The sequence below is a fragment of the Eschrichtius robustus genome, chromosome 15 (genome assembly GCF_028021215.1).
Source record: "Eschrichtius robustus isolate mEscRob2 chromosome 15, mEscRob2.pri, whole genome shotgun sequence".
Classification (NCBI taxonomy): Eukaryota; Metazoa; Chordata; class Mammalia; order Artiodactyla; family Eschrichtiidae; genus Eschrichtius; species Eschrichtius robustus.
In genome coordinates, this window is record NC_090838.1 from 11,344,864 (window position 1) to 11,366,656 (window position 21,793).

A 21,793-nucleotide genomic window follows, 5' to 3' on the forward strand; every position below is an offset into this window, starting at 1 on the left:
ATTGCCAAGTAAAAACAACAAAAAGCTGACTATATACAAAGGATTTACAAGACTCTGTAAGGAAGAAGGATCGCAAACAAGATTGCTGGAAAGAATTTAAAGTCACTTCTTTCTTCCTCATAAAACATTCATATTCAACCCACCCTGCTTCTCACATAGCATTCTGCTGTCATAAGCAACCCACCCTCGGCTCATAGTAAACCACCCCAAATTTAAAATCAGAATACTAAATGGAAACTGCTTATGAGAAGATGGAAAACTTTAAATAGCCAATGAACAGAGATATTTCTGACAGACAGCCTTTCCAGAAACCAAAAAATGTGTGAGATTAACTAAGCAATGCTTTCCTTTTCATCTTGATTATAATGGTCTATGACCATATACCTTAGAGGACATCAAATTGCTAACAAAAGCTAGTACAAGGAGTACGTTCAATTAGAATTTAGGATTAGAAGGGGCCTTCAATGCTCTGCTTGAATCCCAACCTAATGCTTTAACTCTCACTACAAAGTCAGTGCCTCGAGTGACTACGCCATACTGCTTGCGTCCCCTCCAATGGAAAGGGAGCCACTATCCCTTGAAACAGTATATTTGATTTATGGTTAAATTAAGAGGTTATTTACATTTCAAAAGTAACCCGCACTTAACAAAACGATTTATCAGCAGTAAATCTGAACAACTATTTGATTTCTATAAAAAAGATAGATAGATAGATAGATAGATGATAGATAGATAGATAGGTCAGTCTTAAGCAAATATAAAAGTTATTAAGAATAATTATAAGATCTTCTTATGGGATCCTAAAAATTTTAATAAATATTTTGAAGGTCCTCAAGGGTAGAAGTTTTTTCTTCTTCTTCTATTGGTGTTACATTAAAGCATAATGGTTAAGAACACAGCTGGGAAACTAGAAAACCTATGTTTGAACCCAAGGTTCCACTCCTTACTGTGACCCCGGGCAATTGCCTAACCACTCTGTATCACGATTTTCTTTTCCTGTAATAGTAATATAATCAAAATATCTACATCATAGGATTGTTACAAGGATTAAATGAGTTAACACTTGTAAAGTGCCTGCCTATAGTAAGAATTCAATACCTTTCAATTATTAGTCTTTTTGGTATTGCCAGTTTCCACAACGTAGTAAAGAGTCAACAAACTTTGGAGTAAATCAATCAAGGTAAACACAATCTTAAAAACTTCCAAAAAATTTTTGGACTAAACTGCTAAAACATTTTTAAAGAATAAAATGATAACCACTTCTTCCGTTTAAAGAGAAATTACTTGCAAAGCCTAGTGTTAAAAAATTTGTAAATAAAACCTAATTCTGTAGGGGAAAAAGTACAGAGATTTTTTAAGATGTTAAAGTTTCTACTTACATCAGGCTTGGAATGCTGAAATATCTTCAGGGGAAATTTTAAGTCTCCTTTAGCTAAAGTTACTAAATATTCCTTTAATAGCTCATTAGCCACACCAGGAGACTGTTTCTCACAACGATGAAGAAAGGGGACCATCCATTGGTAGGCACTTGTCACATAATTGTCCTCAGAACACTGAAAATGTAATTCACCAAAACAAACACGCGTTAAATTAAATACCTGATAATAACAGACAAGTTAAAGCTCAAGGATAATCAGACTCATGTGAAACAATGAAAGCCCAACACTTTCTAAAACTTTCCAATTCACACCTCACAAGGAGACTGAGAGGCAACAGGAGAATCACCTTCTGCCTGGGGCTGGTAGAGCCAACAGCAGCAAGAGCGCTGTGGCCCATCTCTTTAGCACCACGACCACCCTGGGGGCCCTGACAGCCTAAGCCCAGCTCTGGAAGACAAGCACGCTGCTGCAGCTGCTCAGCCCTGAGGTCTTCCAGAGCAAAGAGAGATTCTATCCCCAAAGTGTGTGTATGTGTATGTGTAAAAAGAGTCGGGGCGGGGCGGGGTGGGGCGGGGAATAGGCCGACAGAGAGTGTGAAAGAGAAAAGGACAGAGAGAGATACACACAAAGAAGCTCTAGAAAGGAGCTACTTGAGAAATCCCAGATTCTCTTCCACCCTTTTCCTCTTCTTCTGTTTGTTTTACCCCTTCACATCCACCTTCACGAAACTCCAAATGACACACATAATCTTACTCCTTATCCCTGAAATTATACAATCCCTTCTCTTCTTTATCCCAGGAGATACAACACCTGAATCTCTTAAGAGGCATCTTGCATGTAACACAACTCAATTTTCACTGGTGGATCATAGGGAAAAGAAATTAGTAAGAGAAAACGAAGGTGGGGACAGAGGGAAAGAGAAAAGGGGGATTGATAACGAGGAAAAAAGATGGTGACAGGCATGAGAAAGAGAGGAAAAGTGGGCCAGTAGAAATCGGTTCCTAACTTTGGAGACTGTACTTTCTCCCCCGAGTGACCCCCCCAAAAATCTAAGAATGGCCGGGCAAATTCTCCTACACATACAAACCCTGAAGCCAAGATGTTTTCTTCATACAACCCGCCAGCCAATCATCTGAATATACAAGTAGTTGGGAATTTTAACAAAGTGAAGGATTAGAAACATGATTACGAGAATGACAGCTAATTTAAATATGCCTCGATAGAAGGGGGGAAGAAAGTCATATACAGATAAGTATGAATGCAGGGCAAAGAAGGTACAAAACCAGCCAAAATGGTTTTGGATGCCTTCAGTAATTTATTCATAAAACTTGATTTATTTTTTTTAAGTCAAGAAACCTTCCTTTATTGACTAAGTTCTCTGGTTTGAAGGACACTACATCTTTGGCTTGAGACACATATTAATCAAAGTACATATAGAATAGTTAAAAAGAAAGTTTTAAAATAAAACCTACACTACTCATCAGTAATCTTAGTTTTTCAATGTCTTTCATCTGCTGGAGTTCTTTCAAGGTTAGGGTTAAATCACACCCTGCTTCATAAACCAATGCTTCCAGAGTAACCAAATTATCGCAGAGAACCAGCAAACCAGGAATATTCCGCTCCATTCCAAGTCGAATAAGTGACAATGCACAGTCAACCTAAAATGGAAAGGCAACAGTAAGTCTGTGAGTAGTATATCTTTCTTTTCCATATATTCTAAAGTAAAAGCCTCTAGTATAGAATCTAGCAATAATCCTTATAATCATTTTATATAAAACTGCATTACTACATACTTTTTTATTCAGTACAAAAACATCAGACTTCTTTATGAAATGTATCAGCACCAAACTGTCCCAAAAGAATCAAATAATCACCAAGAAATACTGAAAATAAAAATAAAAGAAAGACAACCATCTTCAATTCGTAGAGCATTACAGTTTACTGAGCAGTTTACATATATTTGTCTATTTAATTCTCAGAACATTAACAAGCAAGAAAGAAAAAACATAGCTAGGTAGTGATAATGTCAAATTAGCCTATTTTCACTATACCACTCTGCCCCAAAAAGAATGCTTGGCTTCCATAGCCCTGTACAGTACCTCTCCTTCCACAAGTCCTCCCTATAGACGACATTCAATAAACTCTTGCTGAACGATTAACTCTGATTAATTCAACCTTCTCTGTCCCAATTCAACTATTTAGACCTCCCTTACAACAAAACAAAGAATAATCTTTCTGCAGATGCTCAATACACAGCAATTTCACTCCCATCACTTGATCAGGTTTATAAAATGGACATATTCTGATTGACAGCAAGATCATCTAACATGGCCTTAACCCCCAGTTCAGGAGAATGCAAGAGAGACCTCTCCTGTGAGAAAGCTGGAAAGAGTGGGGCAAATGGAAGTGATTTCTCAACTTTCCCCATGAAATACAAAGCAAAATCACTGCTGAGAATGATGAGGGAAGCGTTGGTGCGAGGAAAGGAGGAAAAGGGGAGAGGAAACAGTCACACGGCACAAAGAAAAAATGCCAAGCGATATCACAGATCCACCCAAAGCCCTTCCAGGACTCAGGGATTAACAGGTGAAGAGGTGAAAAAAGAAGAACTGCATGTTCAGTTGAAAAGAGTGGCGCAAATAAAAATAAGAGGGGAAACTACAGGTAGATAAGGCATGAGGCAAAAGGGAAGGGATCCGGCAATACCTTAACAAAAGGACAATTAATGTCGGAAAAGCCACATCTACCTGTATACCAAGTTCTTAAAAACTCAGAAAATCTCATAAAGTATGAAGAAACTTGATATGTAAAACACAACTTTGTGCAATAGTTTGAACACATAGCACATTAGCAATTTGTAACACACTCAACCAATTTTGCGATCCAGATCTGTGTTTCTAATATCAACTTTGACGTTGTTGCTTTCCAAAATAATCACTGAAGTGAAAATGTTTGAAAATCAAATTACTGACACCTTAAAGTAGGTTCTGTTACAACTTACAGAATTATACCACATACCCCAAGCCCCCAATAGATAAATTTCACCACTATATGTACACATTTTCCTAAACCAACAAACAAGATTTCCAAAAGCCATTTATAGGCGCTAAGGAAGAAGTAGTACTACATCAGTTTAACCTGTAAAAATGAAAAAGATAAAACTATGTCAGATACCACTTTGATTATCGCATAAGCCACGTGAAACATCAATACATAAAATGAAGCTAAAGAACAATACCCCTATTATAAGTGTTTTTAAATAAATCAAAGAGATGAAAGCGTATACAGCCAACTAAATAAAGCACCCCCAAATCACTTTCCTTTCTTTATAATTATTCATTTTTTTAAACTTTTTATTTTATATTGGGGTACTGCCGATTAACAATTTTGTGATAGTTTCAGGTGCACGGCAAATCTTTATAATTATTCTTGATTACTAAAACAGAAATCAAGATGTCTAGGAATTATAATTAGACTTAAAAAATTATATTTCAGAAAGTGCTAACTTTGTTTTTATTTTTAACAGACTTTCTTTTTTAGAGCAGTTTTAGGTTGACAGCAAAAATGAGCAGAAAGTACAGAGATTCCCCACATCCCCCCGGTCCCCACACATGCACAGCCTCCCCCGTTACCAACATCCCCCAGCAAGGTAGCACCTTTGTTACAATCAATGAACCTACACTGACACACCATGATCACTCAGTGTTCACAGTTTACATTAGGGTTCACTCCTGGTGTTTACTTTCTGTGTGTTTAGACCAAAGTAGACTGACAGGTATCCATCATTATGGTATCATACAGAGTATTTTCACTGCCTTAAAAATTCTCTGTGTTCCATCTATTCATCCCTCTACCACCAAGCCCTGGCAATCACTGATCTTTTTACTGTTTCCATCATTTTTCCTTTTCCAGAATGTCACATAATGGGAATCAAACAGTATATAGCCTTTTCAGACTGGTTTCGTTAACTTAGTAATACGCATTTAAGGTTCCTCCGCACCTTTTCATGGTTTGATTGCTCATTTCTTTTTTAGAGTTGAGTAATATTCCATTGTGTGGATGTACCACTGTTTATTTATCCATTTGCCCGCTGAAAGACATCTTGATTCATCAAGTGTAACTAACATACCACTCAAATGCAAGATGTTAATAATAGGGATAACTAGCGGGTAGGGCAGAAAGTGAGGGGACTATATGGGAACTCTGTACTTTCTACTCAATTTTTCTATAAACCTAAAGCTCCTCTAAAAAATAAAGTATTAATAAAAGAAAGAAAGAAAAAAGATAAGTGTAAAAAATGATAACTTATTTTGCATTCCAGTATAGGCCTTTTTCTTTTTGTTAGTGCTATTTTTTAAAAACCTGAATAAATATTTTGTAACCCAAATTTCAGTCATTAAACACTAAAACTGGTATTGGCAGAAAACCAGACACATAGATCAATAAAACAGAATTAAGAGTCTAAAAATAAATCCACATATATATGGACAACTAATTTCTGGCAAAGGAGCAAAGAAGACACAATGGAGAGAAGAGAGTCTCTCCAATAAATGGTGTTGGAAAAACTGGACAGCCACACGCAAAAGAATGAAACTAGACCACTATTTCACATTATACACAAAAATCAATTCAAAACAGATTAAAGACTTGAATGTAAGACCTGAAACCCTAAGACTCCTAGAAGAAAACATAGGCAGTACACTCTCTGACATTATTCTAGCAATATCTTTCTGGATCTGTCTCCTCAGGCAAGGGAAACAAAAGCAAAAATAAACAAGTGGGACCATATCAAACTAAAAAGCCTCTGTGCAACAAAGGGAACCACTGACAAAATGAAAATACAACCTACCAAATGGAAGAGGATATTTGAAAATCATGTATCTGATAAAGGGTTAATATCCAAAATATATAAAGAACTCACACAGATCAACAACACAAAAAACAAATACCCAATTAAAATATAGGCAGAGAAATACAAAACACCCCGAATAGCCAGAGCAATCTTGAGAAAGAAAAACGGAGCTGGAAGAAGCAGGCTCCCAGACTTCAGACTATACTACAAAGCTACAGTAATCAAGACAGTATGGTACTGGCACAAAAACAGAATTATAGATCAATGGAACAGAATAGAAAATCCAGAGATAAACCCACGCACATATGGTCACCTTATTTTTGATGAAGGAGGCAAGAATATACAATGGAGAAAAGACAGCCTCTTCGATTAGTGATGCTGGGAAAACTGGACAACTACATGTGAAAGAATGAAATTAGAACACTCCCCAGCAACATACACAAAAATAAACTCAAAATGGATTAAAAACCTAAATGTAAGGCCAGACACTACAAAATTCTTAGAGGAAAACATAGGCAGAATGCTCTATGACATAAATCACAGCAAGATCCTTTTTGACCCACCTCCTAGAGAAATGGAAATAAAAACAAAAATAAACAAATGGGACCTAATGAAACTTAAAAGCTTTTGCACAGCAAAGGAAACCATAAACAAGACGAAAAGACAACCCTCAGAATGGGAGAAGATATTTGCAAATGAAGCAACTGACAAAGGATTAATCTCCAAAATTTACAAGCAGCTCATGCAGCTCCATATCAAAAAACCAAACAACCCAATCCAAAATTGGGCAGAAGACCTAAATAGACAGTTCTCCAAAGAAGATATACAGATTGCCAACAAACACATGAAAGAATGCTCAGCATCATTAATCATTAGAGAAATGCAAACCAAAACTACAATGAGATATCATCACACACCGGTCAGAATGGCCATCATCAAAAAATCTACAAACAATAAATGCTGCAGAAGGTGTGGAGAAAAGGGAACACTCTTGCACTGTTGGTGGGAACGTAAATTGATACAGCCACTATGGAGAACAGTATGGAGGTTCCTTAAAACACTAAAAACAGAACTACCATATGACCCAGCAATCCCACTACTGGGCATATACCCTGAGAAAACCATAATTCAAAAAGAGTCATGTACCAAAATGTTCATTGCAGCTCTATGTACAATAGCCAGGACATGGAAGCAACCTAAGTGTCCATCGACAGTTGAATGGATAAAGAAGATGTGGCACATATCTACAATGGAATATTACTCAGCCATAAAAAGAAACGAAATGGAGGTATTTGTAGTGAGGTGGATGGAGTTAGAGTCTGTCACACAGAGTGAAGTAAGTCAGAAAGAGAAAAAGAAATACCGTATGCTAACACATATATATGGAATCTAAGAAAAAAAAAAAAAAAAAAAGGTCATGAAGAACCTAGTGGCAAGACGGGAATAAAGACACAGACCTACTAGAGAATGGACTTGAGGATATGGGGAGGGGGAAGGGTAAGCTGTGACAAAGTGAGAGAGTGCCACGGACATATATACACTACCAAACGTAAAATAGATAGCTAGTCGGAAGCAACGGAATAGCACAGGGAGATCAGCTCTGTGCTTTGTGACCTAGAGGGGTGGGATAGGGAGGGTGGGAGGGAGGGAGACACAAGAGGGAAGAGATATGGGAACAAATGTTTTTGTATAACTGATTCACTTTGTGATAAAGCAGAAACTAACACACCATTTTAAAGCAATTATACTCCAATAAAGATGTTAAAAAATAAGAAAAGAAAAGAAAAAGAAACTAGAAATCGTATATACGGCTTCAGAGTTGTTGTCAGTGAGGAATTTCAGAAATGCACTTCGCTTTTTTCATATGTCCTATGGTCATAAAACAATTCATAGGGGCTTATGGGCTCCCATTTGCTGATTCCAATGCTTAATGTATTGTGTGAGGCAACATAGCTATTCTAGATTTTTTCAGAGCAGGGGATGCAAAGTTTTCTAAAGAGCCAGACAGTGAATATTTTAGACTTATGAGCCCTGCCACAGTTGTTCAACTCTGCCACTGTAACAGAAAATCAACACAGGCCATACTTAAATGAATGGGTGTGGCTGTGTTCCAGTAAAACTTTACTAACAAAAGGAAGCACTGACAAACCTTGCTTTTGATTATGATTGAGGTGTTTTTTTTTTCCTTTGTGCTACGCTGACTACCCAGGTTCCATTGAGTAAAGTGATTTCTGAACTGCTCCCACTTACTTTTCCTTCTAAAGAGTCAGGTAAGGACAGGAGGATCTCAAATATTATTGTGCAATAGGTTATCTTTTTATCACACACTGTCACGCTTGAGTAACCTGAAGCTAGTGTGATAAAGGTACTCCTATATTCTAAGCATGTATCTCTGTCTTCAAAGCTCATGTTCTTTCCTTCGGGCATGTGAAAAGCTTTTGGAGGCTTCTACAACCCGTCTTTTTGTTCTTGGAGCTTCTGCAACTGCAGATAACCTACCTGATGGTCCCTTGCTACATTCTGGCCTTAGGCCAACTCATTTCTATGAAGAAGTTAATAGGTGATATCATTTGGTGATACACATGTGAGTATGTCCTCTTATTGAAAGGAAACCCCCAAGACAGAAATGTCTTGAACAGACAGAGAAGTACATTTCTAACTGTATACTGAATATACCATGTTAAAAATTAGACAAGAGATTTTAGGAAAAGGCTACCTATCTAATCACACTTTGTAGGTCTTCTTTATCTAACTCACAAGGCAAAGTTTGAAAATATCGTTCTTCTCTTTTCTCTCTGTCATATTTGAGTTCCTGGAACTGGCAAAATGTAACCATGAGTGCCCGAGGCAGCTTCCTCCCAATGTGCCCTATGTGTTCTGCCACTGTCTCCACTGTCTTTGGAAATTGGAGGTGACTCAGCACTGAAGAATCTTACTGACTCTCTGCATGACTTCGGCATAAGAAAAAGTGCACATTCCTCTGTCTACCCCTAGTTGAGCTTACGAACAGGGACTCTGGATCCAGTCTACTTGGGATCAAATCCTAGCACCCTTACATGCTAGGTCTGTGACCTTGAATGACATTTTCTTTTTTTAACACTTTCGTGCCTCAGTGTGAGTATATATCATGGGAATAGGAAAGCACTAATCTCCTAGGGTGACAAGGATTGAAGGAAATCACATATGTAGAGTACCTATAACAGTGCATCCTGTCGGATGTGAGCACCGCATGGAATATTAGTTGCTATCATAATCATTATCATCAACACCTATTTTCAATACTTCTCCATAAATGCTTTCGCCTGTTATTTGTCAGATTATCTGTCCTTTCCTTAGTCTTCTACCAACATTTCTCTTTGTACCTTTATTATAGAACTTAAAAAGTTATGTTTAATATAATAGTATATGACTTGAATGCTTGCCACTCCCATAAAATTCAGTGTCTTATGGCAGAAGTCATAATGCTCTCTTCCTCATCTCTTTTATCACAGGGCCTTAGAATGATGTTTTCTCATACGCTGTACATCAGCTAAGTGTGAAATAAATAAGAATGCAGGAACCCTCTTGCACTGTTAGTGGGAATGTAAATTGATACAGCCACTATGGAGAACAGTATGGAGGTTCCTTAAAAAGCTAAAAATAGAATTACCATATGACCCAGCAATCCCACTATTGGGCATATACCCAGAGAAAACCATAATTCAAAAAGACACATGCACCCCAATGTTCACTGCAGCAATATTTACAATAGCCAGGTCATGGAAGCAACCTAAATGCCCATCGACAGATGAATGGATAAAGATGTGGTACATATATAAAATGGAATATTACTCAGCCATAAAAAGGAATGAAATCAGGCCATTTGTAGAGACGTGGATGGATCTAGAGACTATCATAAAGAATGAAGTAAGTCAGAAAGAGAAAAACAAATATCATATATTAACGCATATATGTGGAACCGAGAAAAATGGTACAGATGAACCGGTCTGCAGGGCAGAAATAGAGACACAGATGTAGAGAACAAATGTATGGACACCAAGCGGGGGAAAGTGGCAGGGGAGGTGGGGGTGGGATGAACTGGGAGATTGGGATTGACATGTATACACTAATATGTATAAAATAGATAAGTAATAAGAACCTGCTGTATAAAAAATAAATAAAATAAAATTCAAAAATTCAAAAAATAAAAAATATAGGCAGAGGAGCTGAATAGACATTTTTCCAAAGAAGACATACAAAGGGCCAACAGGCATATGAAAAGATGTCCAAAATCACTAATAATTAGGAAAATGCAAATCAAAACCACAATGAGATATCACCTCATGCTCATTACAATGGCTACTATCAAAAAGGCAAGAAATAACAAGTGTTATATCTAGAAGTTCAGCTAAAAACCACAAAGTGCTCAGACAAAACTGATCCAAACAGAATCCCTTCTCTTGTTAGCCAGAGACAATAGTAAACTACGTGTTTGTAAACTCCTGTAAATCAAATGATGCCATCCATCTTAAAAGATGTCTGCTACACAGTATACAACCTACATTTGCCTGTACAAACTACCAAAAATGCACCTTTTTGACTCACTTAAGAGCTTTCTTCATCAATTACTTACAGGTGAGTTTCTCCTGAATCAGCAAAGTAATAATGCCTTTGCTTAACGTGACTGATATGAACTGGTCATTTCCAGATGCGTGATGCTGGTCTAAGACTACAGTTCTCAATGGGAGCAGAACTGTCCACCAGGAGGCGCTCCGAAAATCTGAGGAAGCATTTCTGTCTTTCCCAAGTATTAGTGGAACTTACTAACATTCAAGGGTGGAAGCCAGGGATGACAGACATTCCACAGTGTGCAGGGCAGTCCCACACAACCACCTTGTCCTAATCCCTGCCTACCTGCCAACACCCTGAAAAAAATATTTACCATGAGTTGTTCACACCCCAGACAGCAATCTGTAGTGTTTAATTCAATACACCTCAATCTGTCTGCAATGTCAGCTATCTTGTTCAAAGTGATTTCTCACTGACTTTAGTCACTTTTTTAGTGTACTCATGACCACGCGTTTACATATTTTATTTATCCCATATATCACAGTTAAGTCATTATATTAATTTTTTGGAAATTATTTCTGCAAATAAGGCATGTCCATGATTTTCACATCAGGATAATAAGGAAGTATTATGAAATATTTGCTACAGAAAAAATACAATGGGTCTGAGAACTGAGATCCACTTTTTTGGATTAATTTATCTTGCTTTCAGTCATTAAGATTTGTGTAATTGTCCATTTTTATATGGACTCTATAAGAAAAACTATGCAGAGACCTGTATGTTGTCTGGCTCTGCTACTGTGTGTCCCTGAGCAAGCTGTTCACTTTCTTTCCTGTGGACCTTAGTTTGTCTATCTATAACGCAGAGAATTAGACTGGATCCCCTCCAGAGATTCTTTTCATTCTGGTACCTTAGAATTCTAAACATTTTTTCAAATGTCCTTAGCCATCTTCAAAAACCTGAAAAGTCAATTATAAATATTCTTGGCCATCCTCTAAAAAGTTTGATCTATAATATTCCCATCAGCTCCAGTAAATAATTCGTCAATTCTATGAATACTAAAAATAGGAATTAGATTAAGCAGAAATTCAAGAAGGCTATCAAATGGAGACACAGGGCTGTGCCAGATACACTAAGCAGAAATTTAAACAAGGGGGTTTATTCCTTCCTGCAATACAGCTGTTCATCAGACCTTCTGAAATCACCCTTCCTGACAAATGAAAAACTGATGGTAGGACAGGAAGCCCAAAGCCAAAACTGCAAGTAGAATGAAAAAGACACCCACTGGCCAGACCCTGAATGAGATTTCAGGTGAGATAGGGCGTGTTCAGGGTGGTATAGCCATAGAGCTGAATGAGATTTCAAAGGCCATTCTGCCGTTCTTTGCTCCGAACTGCCAACTTCTGTTCTCTAGGATGAAGACAACTTTTGCTTACATTTGCAGGGAACTCAATTGGAAGAATTTTTAATGTTCTCTCCTGTACATTTTATTTGTTATCACTGACTCCAGTGTAAGAACTCACCCCCTGAAAAAACCAAGGTACAGAAAGGGTAGGTAGCAGGTCTAGAGTCACCAGGTCTATTAGCAGAAGAGTCCAGATTCCTATTTAGATCTCCTAAGCTACAGTACAACCCTCATCTCTCTCTTCTACACCCCCCTCTGATGAAGCTGTTACACATCTCAGTAAAGGCACATGGGAACTGAGGGAAATCAGGCTTGGACTTCAGGAAAGCCTTAGAAACAGACCCTCAAACAGGGTTCCTGGAAAGCAAAATAACAATCCACTGCATTCATGCAATATAACAGGGGAATAATCAAGCATTTCTATGTTGATACAATCTTTCGACTTAAAATGGTATTAAGCCTATTAAGCATGTATATAAAATCTGGATCAGTATGTACATATTTTGCAGCTTACATTTTAAAGAAAGGTTTCGAACAGCTTTTGTTATATGTATTTGCTCTTTAGGAATCCAAAAAAAAAAAGAATACCACAAAAGCTTCTGAAGCAAAGAATAAATGAATGAAAGTAATAAAAAATTTTCATTTCGTCCCTTGCAAACTATCAATATATACAGAATCCCTGGCACTGCTGTCAGCAGCCAAAACATGCACTGAATGCGAAGGATCTGACACAGCACTGCCGGCCTCACCTGCAGAGCATAATGCTCTATTTCCTCCGCTCTGCTCTGATACCAGTCCATAACCTTCTCTACTGCAAGCTGGGATGTCCTGAACCTCAGCAACTCAGGCTGTGCAGCGTACAAGAACTCACTTTCATCTGGGAGACTCGGCTCAATCACCATTCTGCAAAGCACAAAAAGAACAATTAATAACTGATTGAAATGCTAGGGGAAATTATAATTTTGTGAAAGACAGAGAGGGAGACAGAGACAGACATGTGGAGAGAGCCATTACTGAGACTGGCAGTATGTATGTACGTATGCGTGGGTGGGTGTGTTTGTGTGTGTTTTCCTATATGTATCTGCGCACTTACAAGATAAATGGGAAATTTGGGGGATGCTTAATTTAGTTTCCTATTAGTTTTCCCAATTTAAAAAAATCAGAATAGACAATAAATCAAAAAAACTATGCCACAAATCAATCAAATAAGTATTAAATAAAATCAGAATCACCCACGGTAGCTTTAAAATGCACATGGCTGGGTAACTGCCACAGGTCTACTAAGTCACAATGACCTGTGATGCCAGCCAGGCCTAGTTTAGTAAAAAACACCCCCAGGTGATTCTGATCCAAATATGAATTAAGAAGTCTTGTTTTCCACATTCATAAAAATAAGAGGAAATATGCCTTATTTTTGTTGATAATATAACTTCAGTAGGTATCAGCAACATAGTAATGTACTGAAATATGCAAAATAAGGAACTACTCTATACTATGTGCCATCAAGAGTGAAAAGGAAACGACGTCAAGAGGAAGATACCCAGGGAAAACATCACAGGGATCACAAATTATGAGGAGCTTTTACGAGGACGATCGTGGCCAATTGCCTTCGATGGTTAAGAACCAAAAAAAAAAAAAAAAATTAACTTAAAGTAAGATATTTCAGATAGAAATAGGGGAAAAGGCCGTGTTCCATTAGGGATATTCATTCATCTAAAGTAAGTCAGTAAATGACAAGTGGTTATTATTATTACTATTATAAGGCAATGGGCTTCAGAGTCAGAACTGAGGTGCAATTCCATCACTGAAAGCTGTGAAACCTTGCATAAATTAGTTAAAACTCGTCTAAGATTCATTTTACTCATATCAAAAATGGGAATAATACCATGCAAGAATATTCAAAATAATATAGATAAAGTATGCAGAGAACGCTGTCTGGCCCGGAGCAGGTGCTTAATTTTTACTTACAGGTATTATTTTCACTGGAATTACTAGCAGTTATAATACATGACCACACCCAAAGCTGACAAATATTTGGGTGTTTAATCAACGTGACTTAGACAACCTACTGTGCTTACAATTGGTAGTCCTTTATTTAACAAGACTCACAACCGTCATTAACATTCTGACCAGTGATTCTTCCCCATCACTGCCACATAAAAGTCACATCCCTTCCCCTGAAATCTTCCCATTTCAGGGGAAAAATACCCACAAGCAACTTTGAGTTCCTTTGATACTTTTTTCAGTCCTTATCTATTTCCCTCTCAGCACTGTTTCACAGAATTTAACCATTTTCTCCTTCTAGAAACATGCTTGTCTTTCGTTCCAGCATGTCATACTGTCGTGCCATACCGTCAAGCTATACATGTCCCATCTTTCTGGCTGCTCCTTTTCAGTCATCTTGGCTAGAATATCCTCCTCCAGCTGACCATTAAATAACAGCTCTTCCAAATTCTCCAGCTCTCCTGTCTTCTCACTCTACTCTCTCTAGGTCTCCCCTTCAATGCTACAATATAAATTGACCACCATATTTTTACGCCTAACCCAGACTTCACTTGAAAGCTCCAAAATCGTCCTTCTATATGCTCTTAGATGTTTCTCAGGCATTTCAAATGCAACAAGATCAAAACTGAATTCATGCTATCTCGACGTAATACAGTTGTCTTTTATAAAACAGAAACATGATTATATCATCCCCATGCCTCCTTTTGTAGCTTGTCATCTGCCTTAAAATATTCTAGCCTCACCTTGATCCCAATGTCACTTTTGTCCTGTATACTTCAACAATCCAGGTCTTATTTTCAGTCCTTAAAGGGGACCTCGCCTTGCGCCTTTCAAACAGTCTTCCCTCTGCTTGGAACACTCCTTCCCCTCATTCGCCAAACTCACTCTCTGCTAAGCTAAATCCTATTCATCCTTCAAGTCTCAGGTTTCATACCACTTCCCAGGGAAAACCTCCTTGACCTCCACCAAGTTTAGATCTCCCTACTATGTGCTCCCAGTGGCCCCTGCACTTCTCTTTCAAAACACGCATCACATTAGTAATTTAGAGCAGCAGCACCTTTCCTGCTAGGTTACATACTTCATGAGTACACAGACTGCATGTTTTTCTTCCTTCAGTGTTCTTGAATCTAGCAGAGGACAGAATTAATTACAGTAGACCTTTGAACAACATGGGTTTGAACAGTGTGGCTTCACTCACATACAGGTTTTTTTAAATAATAAATACCGTAGTACTACGCCATCTGTGGGCGGCTGAATCCACGGATGGGGAACCACGGCTACGGAGGGAGGGCCGATTATAAATTATAGGCAAACCTCTGAGTTCACAGAGGGTCGGCACCCCTAACCCCTGCGTTGTTCAAGGGTCAACTGTAAATGAAAAAGCCATGAGATATCCTATAACCACCCTTATAGATACAGAGAACAGACTGGCGGTTGCCAGACATAGGGGTACAGGGTGGGAGTAATCGTTGGGGGAGGTGGGGGAGGCAATAAAATGGATTAAAAAAAGAAATGATCTGGGAAAGTTTGTATCACCTTCAAAAGCATCTTTTCTTCTGTCAAACTTTTCCTAGCTTTTCATTTTTATAGTTTTAGGAGTTCCAGCACAGCAAGTTTTGCTTACAACTTAGCTTGCTGTGCTTGGTCTGAGAAGAAATGCCCTTAATCCTTTCATCTCCTTGTTAGAATCATAAAAAGGCACAGGCTAAGGAGAACTGGGAAGCATCAGGTGAATGGAACAGGGCTGCTCTGTCAAAAGCACCATCTTAAACTGAGAGAACTGTGGGCAACAGGATCACACACCTTCCCTCCGCCGTATCCACTGGCATCAACCTCCCACCTTTTCCAACTTATATCCATCTTCTATCTCTCATTACAACTGGCAATTGTGGACTTCTAGTTAAATAGGGCTGATACATACCATGCATTAAGCTCCACTTTTTCCTGAAACTCTACTGAAATGACAGTAGAAGATTTTTAAAGGGGAGAGGGGGTCACATAAACACTCAAGGAGGAACGGAGTATATGGAGTAAAAAGAAACTAAACCATTATCTTCCACTGAAGCAAGTCCACAGATAACGGCCAGAACCAAAAAATTCAAGGGGTAGCTATACAATTATGTTACTCAGAGATTGGAGTAAATATCAGAACAATCCTTTAAACGAAGTGAAAGAAGTTACTCCTGGAGAGCACGATATAAGGAAGGGGAACAAAGGAGTATGGGTTTTGGTTGTTGCTTTTTTTTTTTTTAAACAAGATTTGCAGAAAATTTTAAATCTTTAATCTATTTGCAACTATATACAACTTTAATAAAAAATTTCAAAAAATAATTTTTTAAAAGCAAATAATAGCAAAAACACAGCAGGACATTCAATTGCTATTACAATAAAAGCCATCAGAGAGAAAAAGGTAACTAAGAGTTACATATTCCATTAACTCAGATATCAAAAGTGAAAGATACAAAATGAAAGGAAACTGCCAACATTAGTGCCAACATGAAGAAAGCTTCCAAATTTCACTTGCAGGAAAGCTCTCAAACTCATTCTATGAGGCCACCATTATCCTGATACAAAAACCAGACAAAGATACCACTAAAAAAGAAAATTACAGGCCAATAACACTGACGAACATAGATGCAAAAATCCTCAACAAAATACTAGCAATTCAAATCCAACAATACATTAGAAGGATCACACACCATGATCAAGTGGGATTTATCCCAGGGATGCAAGGATTTTTCAATATCTGCAAATCAATCAGCCTAATACACCACATCAACAAATTGAAGAATAAAAACCATGTGATCATCTCAATAGATGCAGAAAAGATTTTTGACAAAATTCAACACCCATTTATAATAAAAACTCTCCAGAAAGTGGGCACAGAGGGAACCTACCTCAACATAATAAAGGCCATATACGACAAACCTACAGCTAGCATCATACTCGATGGTGAAAAGCTGAAAGCATTTCCTCTAAGATCAGGAACAAGACAAGGATGCCCACTCTCACGACTTTTATTCAACATAGTTTTGGAAGTCCTAACTATGGCAATGAGAGGAAAAAAGAAATAAAAGGAATCCAAGTTGGAAAAGAAGAAGTTAAACTGTCACTGTTTGCAGATGACATGATACTATACATAGAAAATCCCTAACTCTGCCAGAAAACTACTAGAGCTCATCAATGAATTTGGTAAAGCTGCAGGCTACAAAATTAACGCACAGAAGTCTCTTGCACTATACACTATACACTAACAATGAAAAATCAGAAAGAGAAATTAAGGAAACACTCCCATTCACCACTGCAACAAAAAGAATAAAATACCCAGGAATAAACCTACCTAAGGAGACAAAAGACCTGTACTCCGAAAACTATAAGACGCTAATGAAAGAAATCAAAGAAGACACAAACAGATGGAAAGATATACCATGTTCTTGGAATGGAAGAATAAATATTGTCAAAATGACTATACTACCCAAGGCAATCTACAGATTCACTGCAATTCTTATCAAAATACCAATGGCATTTTTCACAGAACTAGAACAAAAAAATCTTAAAATTTTTATGGAGACACAAAATACTCCAAATAGCCAAAGCAATCTTGAGAAAGAAAAATGGAGCTGGAGGAATCAGGCTCCCTGACTTCAGACTATACTACAAAGCTATAGTCATCAAAATAGTACGGCACTGGTACAAAAATAGAACTATAGATCAATGGAACAGGGTAGAAAGCCCAGAAATAAACCCAGGCACCTGTGGTCAATTAATCTACGACAGAGGAGGCAAGACTATACAATGGTGGAAAGACAGTCTCTTCAACAAATGGTGCTGGGAAAACTGGACAGCTACATGTAAAAAAACGAAATTAGATCATTCTTTAACACCATACACAAAAATAAGCTCAAAAGTGGATTAAGGACCTAAATGTGAGACCAGACACTATAAAACTCCCAGAGGAAAACATACGCAGAACACTCTCTGACATAAATCGCAGCAATATCTTTTCTGATCTGTCTCCCAGAGTAATGGAAATAAAAACAAAAATAAACAAATGGGACCTAATTAAACTCAAAAGCTTTTGCACAGCAAAGGAAACCATAAACAAAATGAAAAGACAACCCACAGATTGGGAGAAAATATTTGCAAACGATGTGACCAAGAACACATTAGTCTCCAAAATCTACAAAAAGCTCATGTGGCTTAATCTCATCAAAACAAACTACCCAATCAAAAAATGGGCAGAAGATCTAAATAGACATTTTTCCAAGGAAGACATAGAGATGGCCAAGAGGCACATGAAAAGATGTTCAACATCGCTAACGAGTAGAGAAATGCAAATCAAAACTACAATGAAAAAAAAAAAAAAAAAAAACTACAATGATATATCACCTCACACCAGTCAAAAATGGCTATCATCAAAAAATCCACAAACAGTAAATGCTGAGGAGGGTGTGGAGAGAAGGGAACTCTCCTACACCGTTGGTGAGAATGTAAATTGGTGCAGCCACTATGGAGAACAGTATGGAGGTTCCTTAAAACACTGAAAATAGAGCTACCATATGATCCCTGCAATCCCATTCCTGGACACATATCTGGAGAAAAACATGGTCCAAAAGGATGCATGCACCCCAGTGTTCATTGCAGCACTGTTTACAATAGCCAAGACATGGAAGTAACCTAAATGTCCATTGACAGAGGAATGGATAAAGAAGATGTGGTACATATATACAATGGAATGTTACTCAGCCATAAAAAAGAATGAAATAATGTCATTTGCAGCAAAATGGATGGACCTAGAGATTGTCATACTGAGTGAAGTAAGTCAGACAGAGAAAGAGAAATAACGTATGATTATATGTGGAATCTAAAAAGAAATGATACAAATGAACATATTTACATAACAGACTCACAGACTTAGAGAATGAACTTATGGTTACAGTGGGGAGGAAGGGTGGGATTGACATGTACACACTGCTATATTTAAAAAGGATAACCAACAAAGACCTACTGTATAGCACAGGGAACTTTGCTCATTGTTATGTGGCAGCCTGGCTGGGAGGGGAGTCTGGGGGAGAATGGATACATGTATATGTATGGCTGAGTTGCTTTGCTGTGCACCTGAAACTATCACAACATTGTTAATCGGCTCTACTCCAATATAAAATAAAAAGTTAAAAAAATTTTTCACTTGCAATGATCATACTACTGGTTAGGGTTTTTATTTAACATTTATCAGACAGATAGTTCATACACACAGTTCTTAAAAAATCCAAACGCATAAGATGATTCATATCAAATGTAAAATGAGCAGGGAGTATTCACCTGACTTTGAGGAGTGCGGGATAAAGGGATTCCAATGCTCCTCATCAGGAATTTCAGCCCCACACCTCATCTCCCACCCCCTTCTGTGGGACCTGATGCCTCCATGTTCTGAGGCTTTCCATGGTTAAGTCTTATAAAAGTGAAAATTAAAACTGAATCAAGAACAAAATTGCACACATATCAAAAACAACTACGAAAAATATACCTGTATATGTCAAAGAGTAAAAAGGAATACCCCAAAATGAAAAGAGTTGTTATACAAGGACCACTTGTAGAATAATTCCTTTGGAGCACTTAACATTTTTCCATTAAAAGAACTTTTAGGGCTTCCCTGGTGGCTCAGTGGTTGAGAATCTGCCTGCCAATGCAGGGGACACGGGTTCGAGCCCTGGTCTGGGAAGATCCCACATGCCGCGGAGCAGCTAAGCCCATGCGCCACAACTACTGAGCCTGCGTGTCTGGAGCCTGTGCTCTGCAACAAGAGAGGCCGCGACAGCGAGAGGCCCGCACACCGCGATGAAGAGTGGCCCCCGCTCGCCACAACTAAAGAAAGCCCTCACACAGAAACGAAGACCCAACACAGCCAAAAATAAATAAATAAATAAATAAATTTTCAAAAAGATAAAAAAAAAAAAAGAACTTTTAACATAACTTGAGTAAAGTCAAGTTTTTAAAAAAACTTCACTCAAACTCTCAAGCAGGGCCACCATCAAATAAATGACCATCCACCAACACCACCTGCACAGGGCCTTCTATTCAGCCATACCAGAAAGAAATGAAGAGCTTTCACGCTGGCTCTTTCTTACCTGCACTCCAACTCCTCACACCAATCTTTATCTCGGTGTTTATGTTCATGCCAAGGAATGATCATCAAGGAGTCACCGTCATAACTTAAAATTAAAAAAAAAAAAAGCATAAGTATTTAAAATACACATTACCTCAATGAGTGGCAACACAAGGAACATGATGCAAAAGTATCCCTATAACCTTAAACCTACAAGATTCCTGTTTATGGTATGGTAAGTGGTACGTGATACATATCATATACAATACGTAAATAAAAAATACCAAATTGCTGATTTCTCTTTGATCGTAAAATGGTTCAAAAGAAAAGAAAAATTCAAAACAAAAAATTTGGAAAAAAATCTAAAGGATGGTATGGGTATGTTTTCATTCACACATTCTAAAATACTTATCGAAAGTCCATATTTTATGTTCTTAATGCTCACATAAATGGTCCCTTGCCCTCAAACAGCTTATAATCTAACTTCCTGTGATCACAGAAATGTCCTCTAACTGTGCTATCCAATACAGTAACCACTAAGCTACATGTACCTGTATTAACCACTTGAAATGTGACACTGATACGAAGGAAGAAACCTTAAATATTATTTAATTTTAATCAGTTTTATTTAAAATTTAAATAGCCACATGTGGCTGGTGGCTCCTATGTTGGACAGCCTCGACCTAGAGGACAGGTAATATCCAGAGTGAAGAAATAATTCTGCAGGTAAAAAAATATCACTAACAAATGACAGAAGGAGAGTCTTAAGAGGAAAAGACAAGTCCTCATTGGGTGGAATTAAGAATAAATTAAAAAGGAAGAGTGAGGTAAAGACAGTAAAGTAACACAGCAGAGCAATGTGCTCTGCACCAGGAGACAAGGGAAACATAAATGCATCCACCTGTTAACCAGCTACGCAGTCTTTCACACGTGACTTTCTAAAGTGAAGCACTTCAAACATTACCTCTAAAGTACCTTTTAGCCCTAATATTCCATAAATCCATGAAAACAACGGAAACATCCTGAATTAAGAATGAAGCCAAAAATTCGAAAAACAAATTTCAATTGCCTTGCTTTTACAGTTCAATAAAACATCTTACCTCATATTTGAGGATCAACAGTAGCACTTCCTAAAATTTATCATCGCCCCAGAGAAAGGACTGCACTTTTGTACATTATGAGGTTATGTTTTGCAATTTCTTATCTTACTAAGTTATGAAACATGCCTTGCACAAAAAATGCTTCATAAGCGTTTAGAAATTATGTAAGTAAAGAGATTAGTCTTCACGTAAAATGGAACAGGAGACCACCGAGGGGGGGCGGTTACAAGGAAAAGAGAAGCTAAAAAGATCTGGAAATGATCAGGGCTAATTCATCTACCAACAGCATCCCCTTTGAAGTCATTATCATTGGTGCAAAGTATCCGAATTCAAAGTTCCCCATTAGATATTCACAATAAGAAATGTATTACATCATATTTTTAAAACACAGTATTTTAC

The 21,793-nt window shown here is 37.7% G+C and overlaps 1 protein-coding gene across 2 annotated transcripts in view; it reads right to left on the minus strand.

Moving 5' to 3' along the window:
• The window catches only part of NBAS (NBAS subunit of NRZ tethering complex), a 340,101-nt gene that overhangs the window by 192,609 nt on the left and 125,699 nt on the right, over positions 1–21,793 (minus strand). For both annotated transcript variants that reach the window (XM_068564082.1, XM_068564081.1), the window contains 4 exons: positions 20,317–20,400; positions 12,934–13,087; positions 2,852–3,037; positions 1,380–1,553 (listed from right to left, as the gene is read on the minus strand). In XM_068564082.1, the coding sequence (XP_068420183.1) occupies positions 1,380–1,553; positions 2,852–3,037; positions 12,934–13,087; positions 20,317–20,400 (598 nt within the window). The remainder of the gene's footprint in view (positions 1–1,379; positions 1,554–2,851; positions 3,038–12,933; positions 13,088–20,316; positions 20,401–21,793) is intronic.